The sequence below is a fragment of the Tenrec ecaudatus genome, chromosome 11, assembly GCF_050624435.1.
Source record: "Tenrec ecaudatus isolate mTenEca1 chromosome 11, mTenEca1.hap1, whole genome shotgun sequence".
Classification (NCBI taxonomy): Eukaryota; Metazoa; Chordata; class Mammalia; order Afrosoricida; family Tenrecidae; genus Tenrec; species Tenrec ecaudatus.
The window spans coordinates 83,095,764-83,120,908 of record NC_134540.1 but is presented as its reverse complement, the minus strand read 5'-3'; the positions used below and the strand labels follow the sequence as shown (position 1 = coordinate 83,120,908).

The window sequence follows — 25,145 nt, the reverse complement described above, 5'->3', positions numbered from 1 at the left end:
TGAAGATTCCTCACAGTGATAGTTTTGAAGGGACATTATATTTAAGCTGAAAATACCCCATCCAGTTGTTTGTATGCAAAGGTGTGGTAGGCATACAAATGCTTCAGAAATTTCATGTTATTAATAAGAACACAACCTAATATTTATGTAATTATATGCAGGGTATCAGTATTGCATAGACTAGGATGTTAAAATATATTTTGCCAAAATAATGGAAATAAAAATAACCTTTCAGTACTCAAGTTTTATATTTTGTTTAGTTTATTAAACTATCTTATTTTTCATGTTGAGAAAGAATAGTTGTAAAATAGGCATTGGGTATGATTTTAAAAATAAAGTTATTACCTATTACTAATATAATCACAGAATTCATATTATAATATATGAGGGAGCTTCAAAAATTTTGTGGAAAAATTGAATGAAAGATCATGGAATTTTCCCATTAACTTTCTGAAATTCCCTCATACACTCATAAGGTCTGTTCAAGCATTCTTTTGATTGGGATTGAAAGATTGAAGATAGCTTCTCCATTCTTGTCTTCCTTTATTTAGATGTTGTTCATAATTCTGTGCAGAAGTTTATTGAGATTCCTTCCATCTTTTCCTTATAGATTTTATCAAACCTCTCATTCTGAGCCACAGTGAAGTGATTTTTCCAATCTCCCACAGTTCCTAAAGAGACCAGAGAGGGTGTCATTTTCTAATGGAAAAAGTTGGTAGTCCATAATAAATTACTATCTTGGGCCATACATGACTTTATCAACTTCTTCTTAAAGTGGATATTAATCAAGCTGCAGCTCTCTGCGCTGATAAGAAACATTAAGGTGCTCTTTGCAAGATTGGGCTCCTGTATCAGATGACTAACTGACCCACGGGATAACCTGGTCCCAGGCAGGTGTCCTCACATGATGGACTGCTACACAGAAATGAGAAGGAATGAATTATTGACACATAGCCAAATGGCAGTTTGACATGGTGTCGGGCAAAAGACACCTGACACAAGAGTGCGTACAATGAAATTCTATTTCTAAAAAGTCCAAAAACAGGGAAATCCAATCTATAGTAACAGAAATCAGAACAGTGATTTTCTCTGGTGTTAGAGATTAACTGGAAAGAAATATGCACATTTTGAGCTATTAGAACATTTATTATCTTGAGTAGGTGCTGGTCATATGTATATCAAAATGTATACAACTGTACATTAGGATTTGTGCATGTTATATGTAAATTATATTTCAATATGAGAAATGGAGAATATGAACGAGACTATTTTCTCCAAGCAGTAATTATTAAAATAATAATAAGGGGTGTGTGGGATATCTTTTTTCTTTCCAATGCTTCCTTTGGAAACTATTCAACAGAAAATAAAACTGTCACATTTTATTAAAGTAAACAAGATGTTTACTTTAGCTTTGTATATAAGGAGAAAAATATTGAAAATGACAGTAACCATAGAGTCTATCACTAGGAGCATGTTTGGCTCAATGATGATGCATTCATATTGTATTATAATACGGGACCACGACCAACCGTGGATTAGAGGGGCCTCTATACAGTGCCCTGAAGGGATGCTTGATGTCCTGTTAAGCTAAAGGGTGTTGTATAACCACATAAAGGACAGTGCGTCTTAGAGAGCCAGCTTTCATCAACAATAGATCTTTTTGTGTGTGTTTGCATAAATCTGAGGAAAGGAAGGTATAGCTATGTGAAAGAAAACCGAAATGTAGTTACACGTGGGTCAGAAGGACCACTCCTGAGACCCTTACTATTGAGGATCTGGGGTTGGAAAAAGAAAGGGAAGAACTCTTTCTTGTTCGGACGTTCTTATACCGTGTGCTTCGTTGGATAGTATGTGATGCTATGGTTGTAGAGTTGAAAATACAGTGGAGCAAATACAGTGATGAGTGAAAACAAACAAAGGAAAAAAAACTCAGAGCAGCCTGTGGATCCAGGTTCCATTGTGCAAAAGAAAAGTCTGTGTTTCTAGAACAAAGAGGGAGAACATTTTTGGGGACTAGGTGATTACTTCTGGGGCACAGTGTTTGGCGAAGATACAAAATTACCTGCATATTGATTTCATTATTTTACAATGAGCATGGATTGCCTTTTCAATTAAAAATTAGGTTGTAGGGTGATTAGGATTCTTCTGTGAGGAACTGGAACTAAGAAATATTAAGGTGATGAGAAAGTTCTCAGCAGTAGCTGTCATTAAAATCATTGGGTAGAGTGGATTTGGATAATGGTCAAGCACGTGCTATGAGCAGATACTAAATTAGAAGAGGCTATGAAATAGAGACAAGGTATGTTGGGTGGAGAATCAGGATTTTGGACAGCTGAGAAAGATCAACAGCAGATGAGTCACAGAAACGGTGACGAAGTGGAACAAAGTATCATAAACCCCTGAGATAGAGGTCTTGGGTTTCTTAGATTCAGGTGTGTTTATGAGATCTGTACCACAAGTGGCTCCTATTCATAGCTCTGATGGGGATTTCCTTTCCCTTTCACCGTGTACGAATCTTCATAAGAAGACCCTCTTCTTGGAGCTAGCTCAAGTGACTCTTGGTTCCTGGCAACCAAATACCCAGGACCAACACCTCAAGGAGCTCCCTTCTGCATCATGATCATTAGCAGTAGATATTATGAAGAATATTAAAAAAGCATTGTCTTGGAAATAATAAAAACCTAGCATCTTCTTACAAAGAGGTAGGATGTTTATTACTAGAAAAGCGAACTATTTGACAAATAGATTCCACCAACCTTTTCTCATGAAGGGCGAAATGGACTGATCCATGACCGATTTGGGAACCGTAGAACGATTCACCATGGGGTTTTCTTTCATTTTTTCGAACGACGTCTCCTCGACGATCTTATCTAGCAGGGGTTCATCCAGGTTCTTTCCCATGAACTGCATCACCTTCCGAATTTCTTGCTTTGGATTCTGTGATAACATGGAATTGGAATGGAGGGCATATCAGAAGGACATAAGTAAAATTTTCAGGATATTTTCTCCAAACTATATCCCTGAAAACAACAACAACAACAACAACTCCTTTCTTTGTATCTAGTCTGCAGTGATTCTGCTGAGGGCCCGTTACTCACCCTCTTGATGTCCTCATAGAAGAGGAAGAGAGTCTGGTATCTATCTTTTATCTTCCACCATTCTTTCACGTGGTCAAACCAGGAACCCCAACCCACTGTACCGGATACAAAGGGAAAGAACAGTTTACATCAGCACTTTATAAACATTTCCAACAATGAAGATTGTTTTTTTCTTGAAGTGCACTGGAGAGTTACAAAAACAAATTTTTGAGTAAGACAAATGTCTAGAGGGCTGATCTCTTTGATTTGGGCAGTCATGCAGACTGGGTCATTTGTCTCAATTATTATTTTTTTCTTTTTTTAAATCGTTTTATTAGGGGCTCATACAACTCTTATCACAATCCATATATACATCAATTGTGTAAAGCACACCTGTACATTCATTGCCCTCATCATTCTCAAAATATTTGCTCTCCGCTTAAGCATCAGGTCCTCATTTTTCCCCTCCATCCCCACTCCCCCCTCCCTCATGAGCCTTTGATATTTTATAAATTATTAATTTATAAATTATTATTTTGTCATATCCTTCCCTGTCCGATGTCTCCATTCACCCGCTTTTCTGTTGTCCGTCCCCCAGGGAGGAGGTCACATGTATATCCTTGTAATCTGTTCCCCCTTTTTCCAACCCACTCTCCCTCTACCCTCCCAGAATTGCTACTCACACCACTGGTACTGAAGGGATCATCTGCCCTGGATTCCCTGTGTTTCCAGTTCCTATCTGTACCTGTACATCCACTGGTTCTAGCCAGACTTGCAAGGTAGAATTTGAATCATGATAGTTGGGGTGGGGGGCGGGGGAGGAAGCATTTAGGAACTAGAGGAATTTTTCATCGTTGCTACATCGCACCTTGTCTGGCTCATCTCCTCCCCTAGACCCCTCTGCAAGGGAATCTCCAGTGACCGACAAATGGGCTTTGGGTCTCCACTTTGCACTCCCCTCCTCATTCACTATGGTAAGATTTTTTTTTGTTCTGATGATGCCTTATACCTGGTCCCTTTGGCACCTCGTGATCTCACAGGCTGGTGTGCTTCTTCCATGTGGGCTTTGTTGCTTCTGAGCTAGATGGCCGCTTGTTTACCTTCAAGCCTTTAAGACCCCAGACACTATCTCTTTTGATAGCTGGGCACCATCAGCTTTCTTTGATTGTCCCAATTATTGCCTAAATGTGGCCTCATGCTTATTGTACACAATCACACATGGCCAAATACTGGGCAAGGGAGCATCCTTTGAAATGTGCCTCAACTCTAGATTTGGTAACCAGAGGAAGGGTTTTCAGCTCAGGTCTAAGTTGTTTTCTAAGGGTTCTGTGGTTGTACTATGAAAGCAGCCAACTTGCTATCGCAGTCATGGTTGGTCACCAGACCAGTCTCCATCATGCCAGTTCTGACTCATGGGCACCCCACGTGTGCCAGGCAAGAAACTGTGTCAAATGGAGTTTTCAATAACTGAAGTTTTGGAAGTGAATTGCAGTACATCTTGGAGATTCAAAACTTCAACCTTTTGCTTAGCAATAGAGCACGTTATCCATTCACACCTTGCCGAGCCATCCTCGTTTGTGGCGAGACAGCTCTAATGCGGCACACGACACTGTAGGGAACCAGAATGCTAAGTGTAATTCCCCAGACTCAGCCCAAGCTAGAGTAGGAAGAGAACCCAAAGGTGTGAAGAATTTCCTTTACCTTTTCCACTGATGAAGGTTTCAAAGTACTCTTCCCAGGTACCAGGATCAGGAAGGGTTTGACTCATCCTATAGAAATGGTAGTAGGAAACCATGCAGTCTTTGGCATTTCGAGCTACATAAATGAACTTTGAGGTAAGAGGAGAGGTTGGTGACACATTGCATGCAAAATGGGCTTTTACAAAATTTACATAGCTCAATCCACCCTACACATCGAGCTCAGCGCGTCTTCGATGGTGAAGTGAAATCTCTCTCTGCTTGGTGGCCTGATGAGTTTGTTCTTTATTTGGAGCCAGGTCACAGTCATGCCTGACTCCTTATCAGGAACACAGTCTTGCTCTAGAACTTATGATGTGTTGTCTCACTAAGAAACTTCTGCATGCCAGCTTATGACACCCCTCCCCCCCTTTTTTTAAACCACCCTCAACTTGCATTCCTGGAAGAGCAACATGTCTTCACAGTTAACAGTTTGGACCATAGCACAAGACCATAGCTTGTTTTCCCCTAGTCTATTTATCTCTATTATTTCCATCCCCAATCAGGACCCAATATCCTTCCATCCTCAGAGCCTTTTACTTACACTTACAAAAAAGACTTACATATCCTGCCTCCTACTTACTCAATTAATATTCTACCTCATGCTATCAATCCCAATATAACTTCACTGACTTCCAACTTGGGCATAGTTTTTATACTTTGAGCAGCAATCTGAAAGGTCAGCAGTTTGGAACCACCAGCTGCTCCTTGGGAGACAGCCTGGGCTTTTTACTCCTGTAAAGAGTTACTGTCTCAGAATCCCACAGGGGAAGCTCTGCCCTGACCTTTAAGGGTGGCACTGAGTTGGCATCGGCTCTCTGGCAGTGAGTTTGACTTGATGTTTTTTTGGCTTTCAAACTCAGATTCATGGCAAGCCATTTCCGTGCCATGCTGTTTTTCATTCTAAAATTGTGGTTGTGAACTCGGTGTGATTTTATAAAGCTGGAGATGGTGATAATGTAGATATATATATTTGTTTGTCATGAGTGGGGGAGTTGGTACTGGCATCTACTGAATAGAGTCCAGGTATTAGAGATGCTGCTGAAATATCTCATATGCACAGGGCAGCTCAGACCCAAACTATTCAGCCCTCCATGTAAATATTTGGACGTTGGGAAATTCTACTGTAAAGGTGTTTTTTTTTTTGCTCCTGTTTCCCAAATCTGAATACCTATTTTGTTTAGTCTCCAGTTTTCCAATGCATCAGTGAGGAAAGTTTTTTTAAAACATTGATTAGGTCCACTTAACTCTTTAAGCTTTTAAATCTATTCATTGTTACTTTATAATAAAAATTTTCTTCTTCTCTCCCTATTATATTTCTTACTGCTAGTCAAAAGTCTTTCTCCATCCCATCTTGCTCTGCAAGTTCACTAATTTTCTCTTCAGCTGTCTTTGTTCTGAAATGTAACATATTCTTGAGGGTTTTTTCATGATTTATATAATTCTCAGTTATGAAAGCTTTACCAATTTTATTTTAAAATTATATTTTACTTTATTTTTTATTTGATCTTTTATTTCTTCACACAATTTAAACATTCTTGGATGTTTTATTCTTGACATCTGTCGATGTATTTTTGGAAGTGATTGAAGTCTAATTATGCCCCTTGTTCTTTTTGCAGACCCGTTCCCATAGTGCCTTGTACCTCTGTGTGCTTTGTAATTTCGGCTGGCAAGCTCAGTTGTGAGTCGTGTGATGCCAGGTTGACACGATACACTTCCAGAGAGGATGCGGTTTGGATTTGTCCTAGTCATCTTAGGAACAAGTTTCTCCTCCAGAGGGTGCAGTCCTTTAGTAGGCCTGCATTTCCTTTCTTTTTTCTTAAATCATTTTATGAGGGGCGCGTACAGCTCTTATCACAATCCATACATCCGACCATTGTGTCGAGCACACTTGTTCATATGTTGCCATCATCATTTTCGATGCATTTTCTTTCCACTTGAGCCCTTCGTATCAGCTCATCTCCCTCCTCCCTTATAAAATTTTTTTTCATATCTTACACTGACTGATGTCTCTTGTCATCCACTCTTTGGTTGTCCATTCCTCTGGGAGGGGTTTATATGTAGATCATTGTGATTGGTTCCCCTTTTCTCTTCCCACTTTTCCCTTACCCTCCTGGTATTGCTACTCTCATTATTGGTCCTGAGGGGTTTATCTGTCCTGAATTCCCTGTTTCCAGTTCTTATCTGTACCTGTGAACATGTTCTGGTCTAGCCAGATTTGTAAGGTAGAGTTGGGATCATGACAGTGGTGGGGGTGAGGGGAGGGGAGGAAACATTAAAGAACTAGAGGAAAGTTGTATGTTTCATTGGTGCTATGCTGCATACTGACGGGCTCCTCTCTTCCTTGGGGCCCTTCTGTAAAGGGATTTCCTATTGTCTACAGAGGGGCTTTGCCTCCACTTTGCACTCGCCCTAATTCACATTTTTTGTTTTAGGTCTTTGAAGACTGCTACCTGATCCCATCGACAACTCATGATCACACAGGCTGGTGTGCTTCTTCCATATGGGCTTCATTGCTTCTCAACTAGATGGCCGCTTGTTTGTCTTCAAGCCTTTCAGACTCCAGATGCTATATCTTTTGATAGCTGGGCACCATCAGATTTCTTCACCATATTTGCTTATGCACCCATTTTGTCTTCAGCGATCATGTTGGGAAGGTGTGCATTGCGTTGAGGGAGTTTTTGAGTAGAGGAGTAGGCTTGGATTTTTATGAGTGTTTTTCATATTCTGTTTCAGGTCTTCATTTTTCCTATTTCTTATGCTCCAAAACTACCATTTCAACGTATTTGTATCAGGTTTAGCTCCCTCTTCATTCTTTGAATTTAGAGATTCCTCTTGCTTTTTAAAGAGAGTATCAGTAGAATATTTAAAATGAAACCCTAGAGCTTTCTCTTAGATTGAGATCTTTCTCTATTTTATATGGCTATTGTTGCTGGGTCCTTGTTTGCTTTTTGCCCGTGTTTTATATGTTTATCTGTGTAGATAAACAAGGATGGGTGGAAGAGAGTAACTGGATTAATATTTCCTAGGGTCATAGGAGGGGAGGGTGGGGGAAATGAGGAGGCAAGATCGTGGGTACAAGAAGGAAGAAGAGTTGCCAGGGTTGATTGTGGCCATGACTGCATGGTCCTCTTGCTATGACTACACTATTGGATTGTCTGATATGTTAGTTATAAAACCAAACTCACTGTTTTCCAGTCAATTCTGACTCATGGCAACTCTCTAGGACATGGTAACTCTCCGCCATTGTGGTTTTTGAGACTGTAACTCTTTACGGGAGTAGAAACCCTCATCTTCCTCCTGATGTTAATTATAGCTCAATAAAAACTTATAAATAAAAAAACACACTGCACTACTAAACTCACGTTGAAAGATATTAAAAGTAAAGATAAATAAAATAAACTATTATATTTTCTTTTTTTTTCACTGCTCAGCTTCCTTTAATGACACCCCCGTCCCTCCCCCCCCCCCCAATCCATTGCCCCACAGGACAGGAGCAGGCGGCGGGCCACTGGCAGGCCATTCACTTGACGATCTTTCCCTGGTTGAGGGCTTTGCCTACGTGCTGGAAGGCTCCCTCTCAGCAGAAGTTCTCTTGGACCAGCGTCTTTGTCTCTTCAATGCCAGGATCCAGTTTCCGCCCTGTGTAAGACTCATAGTCCACCTGCCAATCTGGACTCAGGGGAAAGACAAGCTCTTAGCCTGTGAAGACCCAAACCCCCGAAATGGTGCTGCTGTTGTTGGTTCCGAAGAGGATAACGCTGGCAAAGGCATTCTTTCTCAGCTTGTCCAATTGCTGGAACATTCCAGGGATGAGGTTGCAGCTCACGAGTGTCTGGCCCCGGCATACCACAGGGACCAGCCTTCCTTGGCAAAGTGCTCCCAGAAATGCGACAGCGCCACTGAGACGGTGTCCTCGTTGGAGTACTTGCACTTAAACTTGTCCAGCACGAAGGGACTCCTGGGCAAGTGAGCAAAGGGGTCCTTGGCCTTGGGCCTAGCGGCCAGAGCTTGTTCGCATTAGTCCATCTCCTCTTCAGGGGCAGGAGCCGCGGCCTTCTTCTCTTTCTGCTCCGCCTGGGCCTTCTGCTTCTCCTCCCGGGGCGCCTTCTCCTTCCGAGGGGTGTCCTTCTTAGGCTGGATCTTGGCAAACGTTTTAGCGTCAAATTGCGCCATCTTCTCCCAGACCTTCCCCTCCCCCAAGACAGCCCGGCACTGCGGCTGGTGAACGCAGGTGAGGAACCAGCGGTTGGTATTGGGACAGGCCTGGAAGCAAGAGGCTCTAGGACCTGTTCATAGAGCCACAAGAGGGTGCAGACAGCTGTGATGTCAGCCAGCGTCACTCGGTCACCCCCCAGGAAAGCCCTGGTTTTCAAGTGAGCATCCAGCAGGCCCAGGATTTGCCACACCTCCTCCTTGGAGTTCTTGGTGGCCTGCTGGTTGTGATGTGTGATGCCCAAGGTGGGGAACACCCAGGTACTGGCTGGGGGGACTATGTCGCTGTCCGCGAAGCTCACCCACTGCATCACCTGGGCTGCTGCCTCTGGGGCGCTTCCCCGTAGCTCCTCATTGCTCACGTAGTAGGCAATGGCATTGCCCTCAAACACACAGGATCCATCCTCACCTTCAAACGCTGGCACCTTGCCAGCAAGGAATTTGCGGAGAAGTTCGGGGGTGCGGTTGGTTTGGCTGAAGTGGAAGTGGGGTGGTGTGGAGAGCATGCAGATCTGAACCCCACTGTACTGAGCGGCCATGAGGGCCTTGCCAGCCCAACAGTTTTCTGGATATGTACACAGGGTCCCAGCCGCCATGGTGATTCCACAGAGAAAGGGGTATATTTTCTTAATATTTCTTAGTTGTTTCACATCAAGAAGGTACTGGGGTATCTGAACCCCCAAATCCAAACTCACTGCCTTCAAGGAAATCCTGGCATTGAACCAGATTGGACTCAGATCACTTGATGTGAATCCTCTCAACTTTCCACTTCTTCACTAGAAATACAACTTTCTGACTTTCCCCCCCTTTAGTTCCACCTCTAAATAGACAATGTTATCCTTAAAACATTTTTAACTAAGCACAATATTTCAGTTTATATCCTTGACTCTATTCACTTCCACAGTCATTCCACTATTTGTTCATTCAACAAACATATTTTTTCCGCTTAAAAAAAAAACGTTTTATTAGGGGGCGCATACAACTCTTATCACTATCCATCCATACAGCACTTGTGTAAAGCACATCTGTATATTCATTGCCCACATCATTTTCAAAGCATTTGCTCTCCACTTAAGCCCTTGGCATCAGGTCCTCTTTTTTCCCCCCTTCCTCCCTGCTCCCCCCTCCCTCATGAACCCTTGATAATTTTTTAAAAACATTTTATTAGGGGCTCATACAATTCTTATCACAATCCATACATATACATACATCAATTGTATAAAGCACATCTGTACATTCTTTGCCCTAATCATTTTTTTCCTTTTCTTTTTTTACATTTTATTAGAGGCTCATACAACTTTTATCACAATCCATTCATATACATACATCAATTGTGTAAAGCACATCCGCACATTCCCTGCCCCAATCATTCTCAAAGCATTTGCTCTCCACTTAAGCCCTTTGCATCAGGTCCTCTTTTTTTGCCCCCTCCCTCCCCGCTCCCCCCTCCTTCATGTGCCCTTGGTAATTTATAGATTGTTATTTTGTCATATCTTGCCCTATCCGGAGTCTCCCTTCCCCACCTTCTCTGCCGTCCATCTCCCAGGGAGGAGGTCACATGTGGATCCTTGTAATCAGTTCCCTCTTTCCAACCCACTCTCCCTGTACCCTCCCAATATCACCACTCTCACCCCTGGTCCTGAAGGGATCATCCGCCCTGGATTCCCTGTGCCTCCAGCTCCTATCTGCACCAGTGTACATCCTCTGGTCTAGCCAGACTTGCAAGGTAGAATTCAGATCATGATAGTGTGGGGGTGAGGAAGCATGTAGGAACTAGAGGAAAGCTGTATTCTTCATCAGTGCTATATCGCACCCTGACTGACTCATCTCCTCCCCAAGATCCCTCTGCAAGGGGATCTTCAGTGGCCGACAAATGGGCTTTGGGTCTCCACTCTGCACTTCCCCCTTCATTCACTATGATAAGATTTTTTTTTGTTCTGACGATGCCTTATACCTGATCCCTTCAACACCTTGTGATCGCACAGGCTGGTGTGCTTTTTCCATGTGGGTATTGTTGCTTCTGAGCTAGATTGCCGCTTGTGTACCTTTAAGCCTTTAAGACCCCATACGCTATACCTTTTGATAGCTGGGCACCATCAGCTTCCTTCACCACATTTGCTTATGCACCCGTTCAACAAACATGTTTTCAATGCCCTCTATATGCCACGAACTTCCAAGTCACTAGAAACTAGAAAAACTGAAATACAAACCTTGTTTTGAAGAGCACACAGTCCACTAGAGGTGGAGGCTGAAAGCCCTCTCCAAGAACACAGCTCCATCAGTTTTCCTTTCACAAACTCGGAAATGTTTCCATCTCACTGCCTCTTTCCTCTCTGCTCTAAAAGGAGACTTCTCACAACCTCAACCTCCCAGCATCATTCCTTCTCCCGCCCCCCCGCCCCACCTTTTTGAAGAGCCAGGCACTAACTGCCTCCTTCATGTCTCTGTTTCTCTCTTAACGATCCAGATGTCTTCATATCTTACATAAAATTCAAGAGGTGAATATACTCCTGATTCAGTTTGTTGTTAGTAGACTTACTTTCCCTTTCTGTTGCTGTAATAAATGGTTTTTGTGTTACCTTGCAGTTGTTTTTCCAGAAAGATGGAGGCAATAGGTGAACAGGAAGGTGAGTCTTTAATATCCTTGGAGGAGGCATTGCATTGGCTTTTTCCACACCTGTCAAATATGCCAGGAGAAAACATCTCATAGTACAAGTACAGCCGGGGGAATTGATGTTCTAGGCTTTGAACAGACTATCCCACCAGTTACTTAGTTTGGGGTTTGCCTCATGGTATTCTTTAGGGAGTTCACAAAGGGATCATTGATACCACGGTCAGTTTCACAGAATTGTGGGACTTCAGTGTCTGAAGGGAGCTTAGAATTCATGTACTTGTAAGTCTGTCACTTTCATAATGAAGCGACAAAAACCGACATGGGAAAAGTGACATTTAATTTGAGGCAAAGCCATTTAGAAATGAGGGCTCTCCTGACAACCAGTCAGTTCAAATTCTGGTGTGTCCTGTTGCCACATAAGGCTGGTGAATATTTCACTCATTTCATCTTAATAAATACATATCTTTTTTGACATTTGATTATTTCTACTCTCATTTAAAACTTACTGCACATTGTTCTTTGAAAATTTTGTGTTAAACCAAGATTAGAGGGAAAAGCAACAAAGATCTAGAAGACAGGTTTTTAAAAATATCTCTAAGTAGGTTACACTGCGTTATCTGAGGTTTACGCAAATAATGACCGTGAGCAGATGAGAGTTAGTGCTGGGAATTAACCCAACTCCAGAGATCTGGAGTGCATCCATGCTCCGAGGTGACACTTACACTTAGACCCTGGTGCCTAGTTGATGCGTACAAGTACCTCTGTATAATGGGAAAGGGAGGTTAAAGTAATTTCAAAAAGTTACTTTTAGACAAAATAACAATCTATGAATTATCAAGGGCTCAGAAGGGAGGGGGAAGCAGGGAGGGAGGGGAAGAAAAGAGGACCTGATGCAGAGGGCTTAAGTGGAGAGCAAATGCTTTGAGAGTGATTAGGGAAAAGAATGTATGGATGTGCTTTATACAATTGATGTATGTATATGAATGGATTGTGATAAGAGTTGTATGAACCCCTAATAAAATGTTTTAAAAAAGTTACTTTTACTGTGAACCAATCATTAATGCTTTGGAGTGACCTCCCGCCTCCCACACTGACCTTCCCACCTGCTCGGGTGTGGCGTAAGGTTCTGGAAGGTGACAGAGTCCCATGGCCTAAGGAATCTATTCACATTCTTGAGCATTGGATCTAGGTGTTGGGTGGGAGAGGCCCTCTGTTGTCAGTGGAAGAAGGTGACAAATGGAGTCATTGTCATTTTCATCTGTGCAAGGAGCTTATCCCTGGAAGTTGAGCCAAATGACATCAATGTGAGGGCCTAAATCACTTCATCAGTTGGCTGCTTAACCAATATTTATGTCTTTGGCTATGTGGGAGAACAAAGTTAAATGTGATTGTCGTTAGGTGCCATTGAGTCGACTTCAACCCTTAGCGACCCTGGGCACAACAGCACGAAACACTGCACCATCCTGTGCCATCCTCACAATTGTTCCTATGCCTGAGCCCAGTGATGTAGCCACTGTGGCAATCTATCTCATCAAGGGCTTTCCTCTTTTTCACCACCCCTCCACTTTACCAAACACGGTGTGATGTCCTGCTCCAGGTACTGGTCTTCCTAACCATACGTCCAAAGCACATAAGACAAAGTCTTGCCATCCTTGCTTCTAAGGAGTACTCTGGTCTTACATCTTCTAATAGAGATTGGTTGGCTCTTTTAGCAGTCCATGATATTTTCAATATTCTTCTCCAGCCCCACAGTGCAAATACATCTATTCTTCTATGGTCTTCTTATTCAATATCCAACTTTCACATGCATATGGTACAATGGAAAACACCATAGCAGGTAACGTTCTTGCTCTACAATACTCTAAAGAAGTCTTCTGCAGCAGAGTTTCCTAATGCAACTTCATCTTTTGACTGCTGCTTCCATGAGCATTGATTAGGGATCCAAGTAAGACAAAATTCTTCACAGCTTCAACCTTTGGTACATTTGTCATAATGTTACCTATTGGTCCAGTTGTGAGGGTTTTATCTTTCCTTACACTGAGTATGATGCATACTGAAGGCTTCCATCCTTGATCTTCATCAGCAAGTGCTTCAATTCTTCCTCACTTTCAGCAAACAAGTTTTTATCATCTGCATACCACAGGTTTTAATAAGCCTCCCTCCAATCCTGATGTCACACTTGTCTTCACATAATCTAGCTTCTCTGATGAGTTGCTCAACAGATAGATTGAACAAGTATAAGAAGATACAACCCTGATGCACACTTCCCCCGATTTTAAACCATGCAGTATTCCCTTGTTCTGTTCCCACACCTGCCTCTTGGTCCATGTACATGTTCTGAATGAGCACAATGAAGTGTTCTGGAATTCCCCTTCTTCTCAAGGTCATCCACAGGTTTTTTTTTATGGTCCACATAGTTGAACTCCTTTGCCCAGTCAGTGAAAACACACGTAAACATCTTTCTGTTATCTCTGCTTCGAGCCAGGATCCAGTTGACATCGGCAATGATATCCCTTGTTCCATATCCTCTTCTGAATCTGGTCTGAACTTCTGGCAGTTCCCAGTTAATATGGTGTTGCAACTGTTGTTGGATGATCTTAGGCAAACTTTTACTTGTTTGAGGTATCCATGATATAGCTCTGTATTGTGAGCATTCTGTTGGGTCATCTTTCATTGGGAAGGCACAGATATAGACATCTTTCAGTCAGCTGGCCTGCCTTCCAAATTTCCTGGCAGAGATGAGTGAGTGCTTCCAGTGCTCCTTCAGCTTTCTGAAACGTTTCAATGGGTATTCTTGTGAATTCCTGGACCTTGTTTTTGGCGAATGCATTCAGTGCAGTCTGAACTTCTTTCAGTATCGTTGGTTCTTGCTTATAGTCTGTCTTCTGAAATGGTGGACTGTTGACTAATTCTTTCTGTGTATTCTTTCTGTCTTCTCCCAATGCTTCCTGCATCGTTCAATATTTTGCCGATAGAACCTGTCAGAATTTGCAATTTGAGTCGAATCTTTTCTTGAATTCTTTGTTTCAGGTATGCTGAGGGTGCTCTGGTGATTTTCTATGTTTAGGTCCTTGCATGCTTACGTCATTATTATATTTGGCTTTGTCTTCTCGAGCTGCCTTTTGTAATGTTCTATTCAGTTAAATAGAAAACCAACATTTTCCCCCCAGGAGCTTGTGCGATGGACATATACTCGATAATAACAATACATCGTTATCATTTCAGAACTCACTTTCTCAAGGAATTGATCTTAGATCACATCTTCCCAAACTCCACTCACCGCCTTGACAATATCACGAGATGCTAACGCTAATGCACACAGTATTGTTAGCTAATATTGACAGCCCCAGATTAAGTGGTGAGCTCATATACAGAGTGATTGGACTATTGTGATCCATAAGGATTTTGCAGACTGATTTTCCCCCCTCAAAACCAATTTATTGGGAGCGAATACAGCTATCATTCTATAGTTCAATCATGCCAAGCAGCATTGTACAGTTACTACCACACCTGTTTCAAACATTATTTTCTTTCTTTCACTCCTTAATATTAGCTCCCCTTTACTTCCCCCCCTTAATCTACCCCCCAGGAAACTTTATTCTAATTTCTGTCTCTATAGGTTCATCAATCCTGGGTTTCATATACTGAAAACCAGAAAAATATATAACAAAAATTCAAGAGGATTACTTCCAATGATAAGATGCATCTGAGATAAACTTCAATATGAAACCCACTCCCCAAACACAGAAAATGTTGAAAATCAGATCAGGCCCAACACGTATCGGGGGTCAGCAAATGACCAGGTTTTAACTGTTCAAGTCAGGTTTATCATTTTCATCTACAGTCATCTCTCCAATGCACTGCTTGGTAACTGGTTTCTTCCCATCTATTACGCATAGAAGAAAATCACAAGAGACTTAGTTCCTGTGTAGATCTCACAAATGTATCTTGGGCTTCCACTGTCACCCATAATCTTCTGCAAACCGGATTCTCACACTTCATGCTCTGATAGCGTGCCCTCCTTTGGCTTTGGAGTATATGATTTACAGTTCTTCAGTCACTGATGTTGGTGTGTTTCTTTCATGTGGACTTTGATTTTTTTTTCAAGTAAATCATTAAGGCTTTCCTTCTAGCTCACCATAGTCTGAAAATATCTCTTAAGACTCTTTGGCACTAATGCAACACACTGGCCTCCACTGATTGATGTGATTATGTAATTTGAATTTGTTTTTTTTTCCATGTGATGACCCATTTATTGAAGGCAAATAGAATCATGGAAGTTTTATTTGTAGCATGAGGCCCAGAATTTAAATGTTTGTCATGCTGAGCAGGTAATTTCTAGACTTTACTTATATACAGTTTACACACACAGAGATAGTTTTCTTTTTTGAGCATATTCTCTTATAGTTACAGATGGAATATATTTATGGGAATGATTCCAACTAGTTATAGATATAAGAGTGGAAGGAAGACTAGGTGGGAGACAGAAGAGGTAGGTCACAATTGTACAACACAGTGGCCAGTGGTATTTTATATGTAAATTTTATTTTCATAAATTATACATAGAAAATTTTGCTATTTTAACCATTTTAGAGAGTGCAATTCAGTTGGCATTAATCACATTCATAATGTGGTACAACCAGAACAATGATCCCTATCCAATTTTTTTTAATCATCCCAAACAGAAACCTTGTGTCCCTTAAATAATAATCCTTCCCCCCCCCCGCCTCAACCCTCGTAACCACTCATCAACTTTCTGCCTTTATGAATTTTCCTGTTCCATATAAGGGGCTCAAACCATTTTGTCCTTCTGTGTCTGTCTTATTTGTACACTATTTTCAAGGTTTGTTCATATATTAGCAACTACAGGCATTGCATTTCTTATAGTGGGTAAATAATGCTACATCGTATGGATAGACAACATTTGGTCGTTCCCTTATTCAACTGATGGACACTTGACTTGTTTCTACCTCGTTGTTATTATAAGTAATGTTGCTATGAATATTAGTGCACAAGTATGTATTTAAACACCTGTTTTCCTATCTTTAGGATATATATTTATAAATGGAATTGGTGAATTATAGGAGAATTTGATGTTTAATTTTTTTTGAAGAACTGCCCCACTGTTATTGACAGTGGCTGCACCTTTGTATGATCTGACCAGTAATGCATAAGAGTTCTAATTTTCCTACATCTTCAACACTTATAATTTTATTTCCTTTCTTTTTCTCACAGTCATCCTAGGGGGTCTAAGTTGGTATCTTATTATGGTTTTGAGGTGCATTTCCCTGGACCTAGTGATATTGACCATCTTTTCATGTGCATATTGTCTATTTGCATATTTAAAAAGAAATTCTATTCAAGTCTTTTGCTAATTTTTAAACTGTGCCAGTAGATTTTTTTGCCTATTTAACACTTTATATTAGTTATCTCATCCTAGATCCCCTCTTACTTGACGAACACACATCAGCATGTTTCAGAAACTAGCCTCCCTTCAATGATGCTCCTTTCCTCTGTGGTATAAGGATTGGCTAATTTAAAACCACTTCACAGCTGAGTCACTACCCAGAACTCATCTGATTGCGTTATCAAGACCACAAAACCTGTAGTTATTTATAATATGTTACTTCTTTTGATACAGGGCACCGTAGTTCATCAAGAATAATTTTGGCCTGTATTTGACTTGCTTTACTAGGATATTAGGTATCATCATTTCATTTTCTTAAAATTCTAAGGCTGTTGATGTGAATTTGAGAGAAGCTATTCTGTTTCTTTCGTTCTCTTAATTAAAAGATCAGTTTAATGGTGGCTTTTACAGCTCTATAACAATCCACACATCAATTGTATCAAGCATATTTATACATATGCTGCCATCATTATTTTCTAGACATTTACTTTCTACTGAGCTCTTGGTATCATTTCCTCTTTCCCACCCCCAACCGACCCTCGTGATCCCTTGATAAATGATAAATTATTATTTTCATATCTTACACCAACCGCTGTCTTCCTTCCCCCACAGTTTCTGTTGCTCTTCCCCCTGGAAGGGTGTGTGTGCCATTATGTGTCCATCTATTGAGATCGGTTCTCCCTTCCTCTCTCCCTCCCTCTCCCCACCTTGCCCCTACTCTTCTGGTATCACTACTCCCTATTCTGTGTCTTATGTTAACTTCATGCTACCTGAATAACACATTAGATGTCTTACTTAGGTATTTTTCTCTCACTTTGATCTCCCAAGTTCTCAGAAATAAGACAGTGGTGTCAAGGATAGAAGGTAGAAAAATCCAGGCTTATAAGAGTCAGGAGCACATGAAACCTTGGGGGAAAGGAATTTATGGAGAAGCAGTTTATTCACACCATCTAGTAGAGAATATCTGCTATGTGTTAGACATCGTTTATAGCTATTTACATACATTAACTGATTTAATGTTCACAACAACCCTGTGAAGAATAATTCTAACCACATTTTGCAGATGAAGAAATAGAAAGGTTAAGTAACTTGCTAAAGCCATGGAGTTCGTGGTATGGTCATGATTTCAACCGTGGTAGCCTGGAAGGACCACCACTTGTCTGTCAATTTGTCATCCTGTGGTGGCCTGCTTTTTACTCTTATACTGGAAACTACATCATCAGTGTTTCTAATATTATCAGGGTCACTTAGAGTGAACAGAAGAAATAGGCTACCCACTTCTGAGGAATTAGCCACTGAAAGCCTGGTGAGTAGTAGTGGAACATTGTCTGATATAGGGCTAAGAGATAAGCCTCTTAGGTTGGAAAGCACTTAAAAAAAGGACTGAGGCTGAGCTGCCTTCTCAAAGTAGCGATGCCCGTGATGATAAAATTAGGGTCCCAAATAAAGATTTAGAGGTCTTCCCTTGTCGATGGGGCATAACTTTAAGTGAAAAGAAACAGCTTCAAATTTCCATGAACAATCAAAACATGTAATGGATAAAATCTAAGAAAATTGGAAGTCGTTTAAAAGGAAATAGAATGCATAAAGATCGATCTCCTAGGCCTCTCACCTAGTGAGATGCAATGACCTGGTATTGGCCATTGTTGTCAGATAATCATATGCATTGCCATGCTGAGAATGACAAACTCAAGGGGAATGACAGTGCATTCATCGTCAAGCACTTCAAGATCTCTCTTGAAGGATAGTGCTGCTTGTGATAGGATAATATCTATAAGTCTACAAGAAGTCCAGTTAACACAGCAGTTACTCAAATTTACACTGTAGCACTAAAGCTAGCGATGAAGAAATTGAAAAATTCTACCAAATTCTTTAGTCCGAAATGGATCAAACATATAATCAAGATGAATAACCATTATTAGAGATTGGAATGAAAAAGTTGGAATAAAGGGGGAGGATCAGTTTTTAAAAATATGACATTGGTGATGGAGATTGAAAGGTGGAATTTTTCAGAGTCAATGACTTTTTCAGTGCACTCACACTTTTTTACTTACATAAATGTCACATGTACACATGGACATGGCTAGAGGAAACACACAGGAATCAAATTGACTACATGGGTGGGAAGAGATGATAGAGAAACTCAGTAGCAGCACTCAGAATGAGATGAGGGGATGACAGGGGAAGATACCATCAATTACTCATATGTGAGTTCAGATTGAAGTTGAAGAAATGGAAAACAAAGCTACAAAAGCCAAAATATCATCTTGAGTCAATCCGTTGTGGCTTTTGAGAACATCTCCAGCACGGAGTTGATGCACTGAACAGTAACAATAGAAGATCTAAGGAGCTGGGGGGTGACACCACCAACATCCTACATGATGAAAACAAAAACCCAGTAAAAGGACGAGAAAGAAAAAAAAATCCAAATAGATGCCAGAAGAGACTCTGAAACTTGCTCTTGAATGAACAGTAACTAAAGCAAATGTCTCAGGACACTTGTTAGAGATTCATCAGACCTCTGTCAGCCAATTGCTCTGACCTTTAATGTTAGAGTTGTACCAACAATATTTTCATCGCTCCAGCTACTTGTTTCTATATTTCATTACACTTGTTTGTGCAATACTGAAACATAGCAAAGTGAGCCTTGCTTCAACGTGGTCTTTGCCAAATGCTTGCTGTAACTTCCATTCACCTGGAACGTCTTATTTTGCCTTCCTGCTTGTCCTTTTGAGGAGAAAAATCATCCAGGTTTTGCGTTCCCTCAAGAATGTCACGCTACTGAGCAATACATACTTTCTCAACTCTCAGGCACTTCCCTGGTTAAAAACAACAAGCCCACCACCTTCGAGTAGCTTTTGACTCATGGGGACCCTATCAGGGTAGAGTGGAACTGTTCCTTTGGGTTCCTGAGACTTTAAATCTTTACAGGATTAAATTCTGTCATCTTTGCCCCATGGAGCTGCTGGTTCTTTGGTAGTATTAGGCTGTTAATGGATGGAATAAGGTAAAAAGAGGGGTATGAATTGCTCAGACACTATTTTGTTCTTTCTTTTTGTGTTCTACAGTGCATCTGACCTGAGGGAGTCTTCCAGAAGAAAACAAGGCAGAATCTAGCGCTAACTTATATCCTGGTTGTGTGATTCATTTTTACTCCAAAATCTTAGATAATATTTTGAGAGAACAGAGGAAGGAACATGTGGCAATAGACGGGAGAGAGCAGAATCAAGAAAAAGGAGGAGAAAAAGGAGGGCAGAAAAACAGAAAGAAACAAGATGAAGAAAGAGCAAAGCAGAGACGAAAGGGACATAGAAAGAATGAGAGAAGCTTGAGAAAGAGGGGAAAGAAGTGGGCATGATTGTAACTCTCTTATTTTTTTCTAAATCATTTTATTGGGGCTCATACAATTCTTATCACAATCCATACATCCATCCATTGTGTCAAAAACATATGTACATTTGTTGCCATCATCATTCTCAAAATATTTGCCTTCTACTTGAGCCCTTAATATCTGCTGCTCATTTCCCCCCTCCCTCCCCACTCCCAACTCTCTCTTAAAAAAAAAATCATTTTATTGGGACTCATACTACTTTTATCACAATCCATACATACATCCATTGTGTCAAGCACATTTGTATAATTGTTGCCATCACCATTCTCAAAACATTATCTTTCTACTTGAGCCCTTGGTATGAACTCCTTATTTTTCCACCTCCCTCCTCCACCCTCCCTCCCTCATGAATCCTTGATAATTTATAAATTATTATTTTTTCATGTCTTACACTGACTGATGTCTCCTTTCACCCAATTTTCTGTTGTCCATCCTCCTGGGAGGGGGTTATATGTAGATCATTGTGATTGGTTCCCCCTTTCTACCTCACCTTCCCCTTACCTTCCTGGTATCGTTACTCTCATTATTGGTCCTGGGGGGTTTATCTGTCCAGGATTCCCATGTTTCCAGCTCTGATCTGTACCAAGTGTATATTCTCTGGTCTAGCTGGATTTGTAAGGTAGCATTGGGATCATGATAGTGGGGGTGTGGTGTGGTGGAAGCATGAAAGAACTAGAGAAAAGCTGTATGTTTCATCGGTGCTATACTGCACCCTGACTGGCTCATCTCCTTCCCACAACCCTTCTGTAAGTGGCGGGGGGTAGGGGGCGGGGGGGGGGGAGATCCAGTTGCCTACAGATGGGCTTTGGGTCTCCACTCCATACTCCCTTCATTCATAATATGATTTTTTGATCTTTGATGCCTGATACCTGATCCCATTGACAGCTCATGATCACACAGGCTGGTGTGCTTCTTCCATGTGGGCTTTCTTGCTTCTCAGCTAGATGGCCACTTGTTTATGTTCAAGCCTTTAAGACCCCAGATGCTATATCTTTTGATAGCCAGGGACCATCAGCTTTCTTCACATTTACTTATGTACCCGCTTTGTCTTTAGCGATTTGTTGGGAAGGTGCGCATCATGGAATGCCAGTATCCATCTGCTATCTAAATACTAAACCTATAAATATATGCACATACATATATGTACATATATGCTTATATATGTACATGCCTGTATTTAGACCGCTACTAATGCCCTTTGCCTCCTAGTTCTTTCCTCTATAGGATACAGACTGTAACTCTTACCAGAAGGTTTCTGTGGACCTGTCCATTCAAGGAAAGGATGGCGCTGCTGAAGGATCACTTGCTGGCATTTCTCCAAGTCTCCATTCTTTGCGATCATATCAACAATTTCCTGAATCCATGTTGTCCCTGTGGTTCAGATGGAAAGAAATAGCAGAAACTTGCTAAATCATCTGCCTCGAAGATTCTTGATTCAACAGAGAAAAAGTGGAGACTGCATGTACTTAAGTCACCTCCCCTGAAGTCAGATTCTTGTGAGTCATGAAAGATGGACAGCTGTGTTGGAAAAATTCAGCCTTTGGAGATAAATGTTGGGTCTCCACAGGGTCTGAGATTCCTCCTACTCCTTTTTAATGCCTTGGAGACAGCTGTGAAGAGAAGCAGTAGAGGCAATGCCCCACATCACGCCCACCCAGGGCGGGTCACGCCTTAACCCAGGCTGTCTGAGCACTGTGAAGCCATTGCATTTGTCCCCGGTTAAACTCAGGCATGCCAGGTATATTAAGAGCAAATACTCTCATAGAACAATAAGCAAGAGCACGTTCACTTGAATAAGTGGAAACACGTTACCAAGGGGAAATTTAAGTTATAGGAAAAGCTGTCGCTGACTCAATGGGTCAAAAGTATTTGCTGACCCTTCCTCCAGTCACCTGATTTAGGGTAGGTACAGATAAGAAGGTCATCTGGCTTGGCTTCAAAATTTTGGATCGGGCTCCAGTTGTCCACAGCGGCTGCCGACAGGAGAATCCCTGCCATCTCTTTCAGCTGCTTCGGTTTACTCAAGTCTGTGGCCATGCTCCCACTGGCCTCCTAGCACTGCGAGTCACCGAGGGCTGTGAACACAGAATGTTTAAAGGCACGAAATGAGGACAGTTGGAAGAATGGGCCACTATTACTACTGACTATTGGTCACTGGGATTCTAGAAGGCATTTATTACTATTACTCATTATGATTGCTAATGATAAGAGCTTAGTATTGTCATTAGTACTTTGATGTAAACACTTCAATCTCCCATGTCTTGGACTGAGGGGTGTGTGTGTGTGTATTTAAAATCATTTTATTGGTGCTTATAACTACTCTTATCACAATCCATCCATCCATCCATTGTGTCAAGCACATTTGTACATCTGTTGTCCTCATCATTCTCAAAACATTTTCTTTCCACTTGAGCTCTTGGTATCAGCTCCTCATTTTCCCCTCCCTCCCCCATTCTCCCTCCCTCCTTCCCTCCCTCCCGAACTCTTGATAATTTATAAATTATTTTTTTTCATGTCTTACACTCTCCAACATCTCCCTTCACCCACTCATTTTAACACCTCCAAAATAGAGTGATCTAACCATTGCAGGAATTCAATGCTTTCTTACCAAGAGAAATATTTGCTTTTGGAAGACATAGAGTATTGCAAGAGAATTTTATTTAAAAACTCCCAAGAGGAAGCAAACCATACCAGCCAGCACTGCAGCCTTGGTATTTCTTGTCCCCTGCATGATTACTAAGCATTTTATGAGTCCCTCCCCTCCACCAAGATTCTTAGGAACCTCCATGGGGCAGCCGAGGTTCTGCGAAATGTAATCCCTAGGTGTTTTTGTGGACTCTGCACATGCTTCGCCCGAATCTCTACCTTTACTCCCTTGCCCTGAATCATAACTGTAGAGCTGAAATGATCCTTAATGAGTATGTAACAGTAAATGATTGTTGGAAAGCGAATCAAAGAATCTGTCCCAGGCTCTTTGTAGATTAAGTACCAGAACTGGGTGTCCCCTTTCAGCAAGTCCTTTTTTCATGCTGACTTCTCACAACGTGAGATGGAGACTCACTATATATTCAGAAAACAAAAGATAAATGATCACTTAAAGTATTTTCTAATATAAGAAGCATCTTTATTTATAAGTCTATCTAAAATGATTCTGTTGTTGTTAGCTCTCATTGAACTGGCCCTCAAAGCATGACAACACAGCAGAATGGAATGTTACCCAGTGCTGCACCATGAGTGAAGATGGATGGAATTATCGAGATCCATTGAGTTTTCCTTGGTTAATATATGGAAAATAACCACTAGTTTGTCCTGACTTTGTTAGATTTTCTTTCCTCACTGTACCACTTCCTTTAAAGTAATTGTCTCAGGTCCCATTGGCTGTCCTAAGAAAATCCCACAAAGAAGGTGGCTTTTAAGAAGGGACATTTCTTTTCATATATATGCATATATAAATATGATAAAATACTTATAAATGTTAACAGACACATTAATAAAATACACAAATTATGCAATATAGATGCTACTATATTATAAGTATTTAAAAAATCAAACTCATTGTCATTGAGTCAATGCTGACTCATAGTGACTTCCATGTAGGTTTCTGACACTGTGACTACAGGAGTAGAAAGCCCGATCTTTCTCCTGAGGAGCTGCTGTTGATTTTGAACTGCCAGCCATGAGGATCACAGCCCAACTCATAACTGCTACACCACCAGGGGTCCTATTATAAATATAAAGTATTAATAAATATATATATATATATCATGTATATTTATGGCTAGTTTGGAAAACAGTTAAATGGTTCCTCAAAAAGTTGTACATGGAGTTACAATATGGATGAGAAGTTCCTTCTTAGGAATATACCCAAGATACAAAAAACATACATTTATACAAAGTCTTGAACATGAATGGCAGTAGCATCATTATTTATAATCTCTAAAAAGTGGAAGCATCCAAAAGTCAATCAACTGAGGAATGCAAAAAAAAATGTGCCTTCTTTCTTTTTTGGCCTTATTTCTATACTGCAATAGTTTCTCCTGTAAAGTGGAATGAAGCACTAAGGCATGTTTTAGTGTATCACACTATGGATGAGCCCTTTACACAGCATGCAAGTAAAAGAAGATAGACACATAAGGCCATCTATTTCATTATTTTGCTTATGTGAAATATTCATACTAGACAAATCGAAAGAGATAGAAAATAGAGTAGTGGTTTTCAGAGACTGGGAATTAGAGAAGATGGGAATGGAGAGTGATTTTTAATGGCCTGGATAATTATTATTATTTTTTAAAACAGGGACTGATAAAAATACTTTAGAACTCTGTAGAGGTGGTGATTGTACAAATTGCGAATGTAGAGCGTTTGTGTAAAGTGTTTTTTGAGTCACTCTTTGAGATAGAAGAGAAACCGATCAACTAGATCAATGAAGGAAGCAAGGGAGCAGAGATGGGAGAAGACAAATGTGTTTGGTATTAGGATCTCCAAGTACTGGAGAAACCCTGAGCAGAGAATGCCTTCCCCCAAGGACTAGCACCCTGAATGTAGGTCTCTATCCTCCTAGACCGAGAGCTAAATATCTTCATGTCAGTGGGTTGGCTTTATGGGTTTAAAGGGCACATAATGCCATGAGCAATAGGCATGGTGGAGCAGTAGAGGCAATAGGGTTAACGGCAGTGAAGAATCTCCAAAATCTCACAGCTTCTCA

At 41.0% G+C, this 25,145-nt stretch overlaps 1 protein-coding gene and 1 pseudogene across 1 annotated transcript; both read right to left on the bottom strand.

Moving 5' to 3' along the window:
• Positions 1-558: 558 nt before the first annotated feature.
• On the bottom strand, positions 559-22,477 carry SULT1C2 (sulfotransferase family 1C member 2). The gene is made up of 7 exons (XM_075562582.1): positions 22,333-22,477; positions 21,686-21,811; positions 11,608-11,705; positions 4,779-4,905; positions 3,099-3,193; positions 2,757-2,937; positions 559-671 (listed from the first exon to the last, which is right to left on the bottom strand). The coding sequence occupies exons 1-7, from the start codon at positions 22,475-22,477 to the stop codon at positions 559-561; spliced, it is 885 nt and encodes a 294-aa protein (XP_075418697.1).
• LOC142460794 (elongation factor 1-gamma pseudogene) lies at positions 8,337-9,624 on the bottom strand (annotated as a pseudogene).
• Positions 22,478-25,145: the final 2,668 nt, after the last annotated feature.